The sequence below is a fragment of the Mya arenaria genome, chromosome 1 (assembly GCF_026914265.1).
Source record: "Mya arenaria isolate MELC-2E11 chromosome 1, ASM2691426v1".
NCBI classification, from domain to species: Eukaryota; Metazoa; Mollusca; class Bivalvia; order Myida; family Myidae; genus Mya; species Mya arenaria.
In genome coordinates this window covers 9,735,073-9,744,528 of record NC_069122.1, presented here as the reverse complement: position 1 = coordinate 9,744,528, position 9,456 = coordinate 9,735,073, and the positions used below count along the sequence as shown (strand labels likewise).

Sequence of the window (9,456 nt, the reverse complement as noted above, 5' to 3'; positions counted from 1 at the left end):
ATATCAAAATATAGTCATATTAGTGCGCGTTTTATCAAATATATAGGTCACTAGAAACAGCTTTGCATGAGGGCAGTTATGAGTGCGTACGCCCTTCCATTTCCGTACTCTGTCTGGCGATAAGGACACAAACACATGGTTCCTTAAGCTACTTAAAGTCAGACAAGAACTATTTTCAAAGCGCGACATCTTCAAAGCGCGACAGAAGCTTTAACGAACTGCGCATATCGTAGTAAAGCACTATAGCGCAACCGTGTTAGAGATGGATACGTTTATTCGAGTCTTTGTCGTGTTTTCGGTTGTTTCTTCTGTTTTAGGAGGAAACGAAGACCCTGGGTTTGAACTCTTCTTCAAGACTAACCTCGAGGAGTATACCGATTTCCCAATTGAATTTGAAAACCCTTTGCCAAACTGGCTTAAAGGGACATTGGTAAGTTAAGTTTTCGTTATTTTATTATTTTAATATTTTATTATTTTATCATACAACATGAAATAGGGCATGGAAGAGTAGAATTTTGGACCAGGGTCAATTACTTGAGAGTACCCAGGTACTTAATTGTCAATTACCCGCGGTAGCCATGGTACTCAATCGTCAATTACGCGCGGGTAACCGCGTACCCGTATATTTCATTCCACGGAAAACCCACAAAATAGAATAGACACGCTCTGATCCTTTTTAATAATAACCATGCCGTAACCATGTCGTCTGAATAAAAAGGTACAGACTGGAAGCTTTTTTATCGTCTGTTAAAATACATGAAAAGATGAAATGCCGTCTCATTTCATTTGTGCTCGGTAACAAAGGTGGGGGACGTCCTATATAAAAAATAACTGAAAATACCGCTTTCATGCACTGTAAAATTCGTTGCTATTATGGTCGTCTATCGGGTTTTAAATTAAACCTAGGTATCCGGCACAACGTATCTGGCCCGCGGCTACTTCACACCCGAGCTAAAATAAATGAGTGTTAACTAATGCATTTTTTAATGAACGAAACATCGTCTTTGATAGTTAAGTAGCTCTCAAACTATCGGAGAAAGTCAGACAACGTATTCCAATGATTTTTATTATGTTTGGCATGGCAATACAATTTACCGAAAATTATTAGTGACATTACAAGTCTCAAATTAAACTAAGGAAAAACGCTCATATGCATGATCGTCTGTTTTTTTTTATTAATAATTATATAATTTTATATTGTCTAGATCCGTTAAGGTATGAGGTCGGTAACAAACATTTCCTTCGCTCCATGTAATATAATTATATAATTTTATATTGTCTAGATCCGTTACGGTATGAGGTCGGTAACAAACATTTCCTTCACTCCATGTAATATAATTATATAATTTTATATTGTCTAGATCCGTTACGGTATGAGGTCGGTAACAAACATTTCCTTCACTCCATGTAATATAATTATATAATTTTATATTGTCTAAATCCGTTACGGTATGAGGTCGTTAACAAACATTTCCTTCACTCCATGTAATATAATTATATAATTTTATATTGTCTAGATCCGTTACGGTATGAGGTCGGTAACAGCCATTTCCTTCACTCCATGTAATATAATTATATAGTTTTTATATTGTCTAGATCCGTTAAGGTATGAGGTCGTTAACAAACATTTCCTTCACTCCATGCAATATAATTATATAATTTTATATTGTCTAGATCCGTTACGGTATGAGGTCGTTAACAAACATTTCCTTCACTCCATGTTATATAATTATATAATTTTATATTGTCTAGATCCGTTACGGTATGAGGTCGGTAACAAACATTTCCTTCACTCCATGTAATATAATTATATAGTTTTTTCTTGTCTAGATCCGTTACGGTATGAGGTCGGTAACAAACATTTCCTTCACTCCATGTAATATAATTATATAATTTTTTATTGTCTAGATCCGTTACGGTATGAGGTCGGTAACAAACATTTCCTTCACTCCATGTAATATAATTATATAATTTTATATTGTCTAAATCCGTTACGGTATGAGGTCGGTAACAAACATTTCCTTCACTCCATGTATATAATTATATAATTTATATTGTCTAAATCCGTTACGGTATGGGGTCGGTAACAAACATTTCCTTCACTCCATGTAATATAATTATATAATTTATATTGTCTAGATCCGTTACGGTATGAGGTCGGTAACAGCCATTTCCGTCTCTCCGTGTAATATAATTATGTTATTATTTTATTGTCTAGTTCCGTTACTGCATGAGGACGGTAAAATATTTACTTTACGCCTTGTAATATAATTATGTAATTATCATATTGTCTAGATCAGTTATGGCATGAAGTCGGGTACAGGCCATTCCTACACTCCATGTATTATAATTATGTATTTATTATATTGGCTAGTCATGGTCGGTTACGTTATGAGGTCGGTAACTGGTGTTTGCTTTACGTCTGATATGACAATGAAATCTCCAGTACTTTCTTTTATTGTCTAGATCTGTAACGGTTTGCAGCGTCATGATATTCGACGGTATTCGACATTTCCTTCTCTAGTTGTTATATAATTATAACATAATTATATGGTTTTCAATCGTTTTGGTATCAGGTCGGTTGTAATTGACAACACATTCTTCTATTGTCTAGATTCGAAACGGTTTGGGGAGGTACGAACTAGGTTCTCGACGTTTCCTTCATGCATTTGACGCCTTCGGTAAACTAAGTAGCTGGAAGTTTTACGGCAATGGAAGCGCCTCCTTCTCTACACGGTAAGGACATGTTGACAGCATTGTACTTATTATTACTGCAAATGAATACATTCCCTCGAATTTATACTGTCATTTGAAATACTTTCATCTAAATGTATTAAATGCTTCTGAGCCCTTTTGCTAAGTATACGAACAATGATATTCACACACACTATCACGCGAACAACCACACCTTTTTATACGTCTTAAAGAAGCACTCTTACTCCCAGATAAGATTTACCACAATTAAAAATATTGTTTTAATATTCCAAAAAGGGTGAATTTAAGTTGACAACAATGGTTCTTATGAAGGATGCCAAATTAAATTTGAAAGAAATGTGCATTAAACGCGGTATTTCTACCTTATGAGGCTATAGTAGATCACAGTAAATATTTTAGCATTCAGCAATCATTAATATTTTTGGGCTTTCTGCTATTAAATACACGGTTACAGTCTTGTTATCAGTAATTAATATTTCCATAATTGCGCTATTTATTAAGTAGTTCAAGGTTTATCACTCAAAAGTCATGTCTGTTATACATGTGTATGTATTGATTTTGAATAAGAGTGTCACTTTAACGGCTAAATAAATCGTCAGTATTATGTCTTGATTCATATTGTATTAAGTAGTTAAATGTTTATCACTCAAAATTCATGTTTGTTATACATGTGTATGTATTGATTTTGAATAAGAGTGTCACTTTAACGGCTAAATAACTCGTCAGTATTGATTCATATTGTACTGAATAACACATGCATGCTATTTTGCCGTTCTTCAAAATCTAACCTTTTTCCAGAATGATCGAGTCAGATTTCTACAAAAAGTCCTGTGCCGAAAAAGACATAACACCGTATCTGATGTTTGAAGGTGTAACCCCGGATTTTTCCGAAGTGGAAAAAATAGAGGCATTGACACGAGGAATTGACAACATGAACGTGAACATCTACCGTTTCGAAAGAAACGAATCTAAATATGACTATGTTGTTTTGAATGACTTTTGGAAGGCGTACACTATTGATCCTTTGAGCTTAGAAACAAAGTCATCAGTAACGGCGAAGGTTCCATACATCAAGGAAACTTCTCCAAGATTTGGATTTTTAAACCTTCTGTCGTCTGCTCATCCTTTACCAGAGGAAGGAACATCAAGTCATTTGACGTTTTTGTCAAGTGTTAGCCTAGTACCTTTGGTGAAAAGTACAATTTCTTTAGTAAGAATTCACTCTTTACATCAACGAGAGCTCATTGCAAAGTGGAACGTTGATACGGTACCGTATATGCACTCCTTTTCCGTGACTAGCAACTTTGCAGTCCTTTTTGCAAGTCCGTTTTATGTAAATACTTTGAAGATGGTGAAGAATGCGGAACCTTTTGAAAGTCTAGACTGGCACGGAGATCAGCCTACTACAGTTTACATAGTTAACTTAAAAACAAAAGAGCTCACAACTTTGGAGACAGAAAACATGTTTGCTATGCACCACGTCAATGCGTTTGAACTCGGCAACCACATTGTTGTTGATGTGTCTTCCTATCCTAATCCAGATTTTGTAGGAAATCTTCAGATAGATATTCTTCTCGATCCTGCTAGACGGAACGGGTTCGATCCGCACGCTTTGCTCAAACGTTACGTCATAGATATGGAATCTGGTTTAGTAGAACGTACTCACTTCGACTCTCCGATCAACGTGCCTTTCTCAGCTAATTTAGACATGCCAGTTATCAATGAAAACTACAGACACAAAGAGTATTGCTATACATATGGAATTGTCCTTAAACACGACAACATGAGCCTGAGCAACATCGCTTTAGTTAAGAAGAACATGTGTGGTGACACGACAAAGGATAGATCCTGGATATTAAAAGGGCATTATCCAGTAGAGCCATGGTTTGTACAAAGACTAGGCAGTGTCCAAGAAGACGATGGGTTTTTATTTGTTCCAATTATTGATGGGAAGAATCAGAGGTCCTACATTGCTATGTTAGACGCCAAATCTATGGAGCTCGTAAACAAAGCGTACCTACCGACAATAGTGCCATACAATTTACATGGGAGGTTTTTCGAAGACATTGTTTAATACTTGACGCCAGAAACGACCTAACAATGAGGTTCTCAACCAAAGGATACTTAATGCAAATATCAGAACGTCTATGATAGCATAAGGAGAGCAAATAAACACTCGAAACGTTTAAGGCCTAATTTGAAAGAAGGCCACTTTTGTAATTAGGAAATATCTCGCACCGAACTTTAAGCATAAAATGTTGTTAAATGTTTAATACTGTCTGAGGTAAGATATTTAAATGTTTGTCTGTAAAATTGTCATTGCACAATTCTTATCTCTTACTTTTGTGTCAAACATTGATAACTTCGAGAATGAGTATGATGTACGTAAATACTATTGTAAAGATAAAAAGGTTCAACCAGCGGTCAGTGAAATAAGGCAAATTTATCAGTGTGTTAGTCAACGTTATAATCTTGTTAAGGCATCTGATGTATAACGGTAACAAAATGACGCATTAATATTATTAACAATACAATTGTTGCAGTTTGGTATTTTTGTTGTTTGTTTATTTCGAAATAACTCGGACCTGAAATGATATATTTCATTATCCATAGTCAAAAATTGTTTTATTGTACGAAGTACAATTCAAACATATGCACATACATAATCCATCCAAATACATGCCATAAACCCTTGGAACGACCAGTCGTCAGTTTCTCGACAACAATTTCCTTAGGCTTGTAACATCCCCTAGCATTGTCGAATATTGATCGCAAATAAGGGTCAAATTTTGGCGAAAAAAACGGATTTTGGTTGAAAGTCATTCTGATTATGGATAAAACATGACCAGACAAAGGTTGTCGCATACACGACGTTGTATCAAAATTTTAGAAAGATGTCTTAAACATTTCAAAATCGACATATAACCCGACGATCACACAATGTAGTAACCTGACGCCTTTTTGACGTTCACCCGACAGCGTTAGCCTCCTGGTTTATACAAAGACACCGGGCGTCCAATAATCACTTCACTAACTAATAATTCAAATAACCACACATGATACTTCTTATATAGCTGAGAGGAGTAATTGGAAACAATAACTGGTGGGTAGAGGGCTTGGGTGGGTATACATTTCTTGTAAGGTCGATGGGTTTATTCATAAATATTTTCAAAACATGTCATTTGAGGATTGCATGCAGTCAGCCTGTCAGAACGGAGCTGTCATGACAGGAGCATTTGCTCTTTGTACACTCGTAGCCTCCTTGGTAGTTGCCGATGCTGTGGCAATAGCATGTGTTACACCCGTCTGTTGCAAGCCACTGCGTTTGGTAGTGATACCAGCCCTCGTTGTAGTGACATTCTCCGTAAATCGGTGTCTTACTTGGCTGCTCTGAAGTAAATTAGTTTTTACACATTTAAGTTGATGGTGAAAAAGTAACTGACATGAATTACCCATCTTAAATTCGAGGGACAGGACCCAACACAAATAATTTGCATCTTTCTTGGTTATGTTCAGTATCATCGTTTGAATTTTCATCAGAGGGTGTCATTTGCTAAGTGAAACAGGCATCCGCCTTGCAATCGTGAGGTCATGCGTTTGAACCCAAACGGGTGCCCTATCTCTTCTCGTGACCTCTTGAAAGTAAGGCGGACACCTGTGTCATTAAGCCAATGATACTATCTCAAGGAAATCGAAACGAATATGCTACTAATTACCAAGAAAGATGCCAATTATTATCTGTTGCTTTTTTAGTACAAGGAAACCTTGGTACCCGTATCAAAACCGCATGGATCGAATGTATTTCTATGTGTACTGTTGACCCCTGATTGGTTGTCTGCCCTCTGAACATAGTAAATCTTCTTGAACATCTTTTTTATTTATCTTCTGCTGGAAATGTCGGCATCATCAATATGTTTATTTCGTGTCAATCTATTTCTAGCCACAATTCCTCCCAATGTTCTTGATTGATTGGTACGCAAACTTAGTTTTGTACAGGTATTTGTGATATGTTTTGTATTTTGAGCAACGTCAGATTTCTTTGTCGCTGTTTCATACCGTTACATTTCACAATAATTCGCATTGTATCTACTTACAGACACCATGTTATCCTATATAATTAGTATGCCAATACTTGGTAGGGCACATTCTACAATTTGTGTGGCGTTTTTTTTTTTATCCCAACCTATTTTTTTAATACTGAAGTCTGCTAACGCCCAGTCCACGAATATTTGCATTCGTTACAAAAGTTGTTGCATTTGTAATATTTACACGTTTGACCCCTTTCAAAACAACAATTCAAGCAATACCTTACCAAAGCCAAGTAGACAGGATGACACAACAGTGTAAACCCTTTTCTATGCGTAAACACTTAACTGCAATAATAAAAGCCACTTGAATTGTAAACCTAAGCTTTACTATATAGACCTCTTTCTAAATACTCTATAGACAACCCCTTGTTTAATTAACACATGACGTTAAACCAACTTACCAAAGCCTGTTTTATTACATTGCTTTGCTGTACATTGTTGACCCCTTTCTGTACACAAACACTTGTTGCATCCGTCCAAAGTCGTGAATACGTCACCGACGAGGTAGCTTTTCGTTGCGTAGTGACAGGCGGGGCTCAATGGTGCAGCATTCGTTTCTCAGAAAATAATTTCGGTCGTGTAAATTCTTATTGTTATAGGAGTTTATATGTCATATGACTTAAGTAAACAAATGATATTAACAAAATGTTTTCGCTTTGATCGTTGAAATACTTTTTCGAAAGAAGTGTATATAAGTAAATTTTATACTTTTTTGTTACTTACGTTTAAACGAAATTACCGGTTAGTTTTGTTTTGAAAGTACATGCTATCGAAGTGTTTCCACAATATTATGGCAGTGATTTGAAGACAAGAATTTGTTTATAATGTTCAACTGTCTGATCATTACAATTGTCGCAGGAAAAGGAATGACAGTATTTACCATGGGGATTTATAACTACTTCCACTCACTGTTCAATTGACACCCAAATTGTGTCCCATAGCACTGGGCTCCATACTGGTTACACTCACAGATGTTGCACCCGTTCATGTCTACCCAGACGTCACTCACGTGGTAATTACGTCCATGGTATTGACACCCTGTAGCAAGCGGTGGCTGTGTTTTGACACCTGTATGCAAAACCTTTTAATTACTGAATTTCAACAGGTGCAATATATCCTACTAAACATTCGGGTTTTCTTAAACGTTATTTTACCATGCCGTACCCTAACGGTTAAAGCTCATGTAATATCAACCGTGCGACCGCGATGCGACATATGTGTGGTTTCAGAGACTTCTGAAATATTTTGTTATGCGATTTGAAATCGTTCGCAGAATGCAATCGTTATAAAACAAAATAGCTGCGGCCGATTAGACTTTTTGACGTTTCACTGGTCGACAAGAGATTAATCACCAAGTTGCAGCAATTGGTTTCGTAAAGACAAAAATGTTGACTCGTTTGTTGCAAAGTACGGTTATTGATTAAAATGAGGTGGTGACTGAACAGTGTCTTGTCGGCGACTGGTTGACGATCGCTTGCCAAGTGACTTATAAGTGTGCGCAGATCATTCGCTGTTGAGCTTGCAATATGTCACCGTCTATAAAGAGACCACATCAACGATTATTGACTATATGATTTATTTTCACACATTTTTGTGGTCTGTAAAGTAAAAAAAGTACAGTTTTAAGGCAGTATCTGCTGCATTTACATTTTATCTCTGGACACCCAGCTTGTACTACTGTTCTGCTGTAAACACTGCTGTTTACATAGTGACAACTCGCAAAGAATTTGATTCTGCAAATCACCGTTTTATATGTTTTATTATTTGTTTTGAGTAAAACTTTGATGGAACATTCATTCGTAAAATTTGCTCAACTTCTTATTACACCAAACAATGTTGCAAAGGGTTTATATTTTACTCCAGTAAAAGGATGTTCCTCAAAATTAGATAAACATGAGCACTTGAAACAAATTTATCATTTGGTCTTTCCCAACAACTTTTGCAATGAGGAAGGCCCTTAACAGAAAGGAAGATAATATATTCTCGACACAACACTGCTTTGATGCTCGGTGTTTAGCGTAATGAATAAGTTTAATAAATGTCAGCCATTTTATTCAGATATCGTAACAATGCAATACAGTAAGGAAACAAATTATGTGAATCTGAGAACGTATCATATGTAAATAGTTATGCTTAGTATTGATATTCAAGCATAAGGCAAGAAGATCTATGGATAACGTAATTTCATTTAAATGCGTTAAATTCCCTTACCTGAACAGAAAAAAAACACAAATATGGCGAAACATATCATTTCCATTGCTCCGCAAGATAAGATCGGAGTCGCAGACATTTATGGTTTATCTTTAAACATGACAAGGTCAGACTTATATAAATGTGCTATGTTTCGCTATTCGTTTAATGTCGAAACCCGAGCAGTGACATGTATGTTTCCTTTTGCATATAAAAATCGCAAACTTTTAAAAGATTTTAAAGAAAAATATTGTTTATATGTTATGTTCATCAAGCTTGTTCCAATGGTTGTTATGTTTTTACAATGACTTGAGCATATTGACCAATAGCTACCAATAACATAAGATTATACAATGGAAACTACGGCACATACAGGGCTCTCAATAAGTTTTGAAGTAGGAGGGTGTTATAGAAAAGTAAGCGGGGGGTCTGGGGGACCTCCCCCAGCGGGGTTTAGGGGCAG

The 9,456-nt window shown here is 36.2% G+C and overlaps 2 protein-coding genes across 2 annotated transcripts; one reads left to right on the top strand and one right to left on the bottom strand.

Moving 5' to 3' along the window:
- Positions 1-218: 218 nt before the first annotated feature.
- Positions 219-5,228, top strand: LOC128238245 (uncharacterized). Its single transcript, XM_052953946.1, has 3 exons — positions 219-430; positions 2,615-2,736; positions 3,514-5,228. Exons 1-3 carry the CDS (start codon positions 263-265, stop codon positions 4,787-4,789), a joined length of 1,566 nt encoding a protein of 521 aa, XP_052809906.1. The 5' UTR covers positions 219-262; the 3' UTR covers positions 4,790-5,228.
- A 643-nt stretch (positions 5,229-5,871) lies between these two features.
- On the bottom strand, positions 5,872-9,060 carry LOC128220713 (kielin/chordin-like protein). Its single transcript, XM_052929246.1, has 4 exons — positions 9,015-9,060; positions 7,713-7,871; positions 7,205-7,360; positions 5,872-6,105 (listed from the first exon to the last, which is right to left on the bottom strand). Exons 1-4 carry the CDS (start codon positions 9,058-9,060, stop codon positions 5,915-5,917), a joined length of 552 nt encoding a protein of 183 aa, XP_052785206.1. The 3' UTR covers positions 5,872-5,914.
- Between the last annotated feature and the right edge of the window lie 396 nt (positions 9,061-9,456).

Excerpts from the sequence above, each read along its gene's own strand:
- LOC128238245 (XM_052953946.1), top strand. The coding sequence starts at position 263 with ATGGATACGTTTATTCGAGTCTTTGTCGTGTTTTCGGTTGTTTCTTCT. Across the intron at positions 431-2,614 it reads ACTGGCTTAAAGGGACATTG|ATTCGAAACGGTTTGGGGAG; the intron begins GTAAGTTAAGTT and ends TCTATTGTCTAG. Across the intron at positions 2,737-3,513 it reads AGCGCCTCCTTCTCTACACG|AATGATCGAGTCAGATTTCT; the intron begins GTAAGGACATGT and ends ACCTTTTTCCAG.
- LOC128220713 (XM_052929246.1), bottom strand. The coding sequence starts at position 9,060 with ATGGAAATGATATGTTTCGCCATATTTGTGTTTTTTTTCTGTTCAG. Across the intron at positions 7,872-9,014 it reads TGTGTTTTTTTTCTGTTCAG|GTGTCAAAACACAGCCACCG; the intron begins GTAAGGGAATTT and ends TTTTGCATACAG. Across the intron at positions 7,361-7,712 it reads ATTTGGGTGTCAATTGAACA|AAACGAATGCTGCACCATTG; the intron begins GTGAGTGGAAGT and ends TTATTTTCTGAG.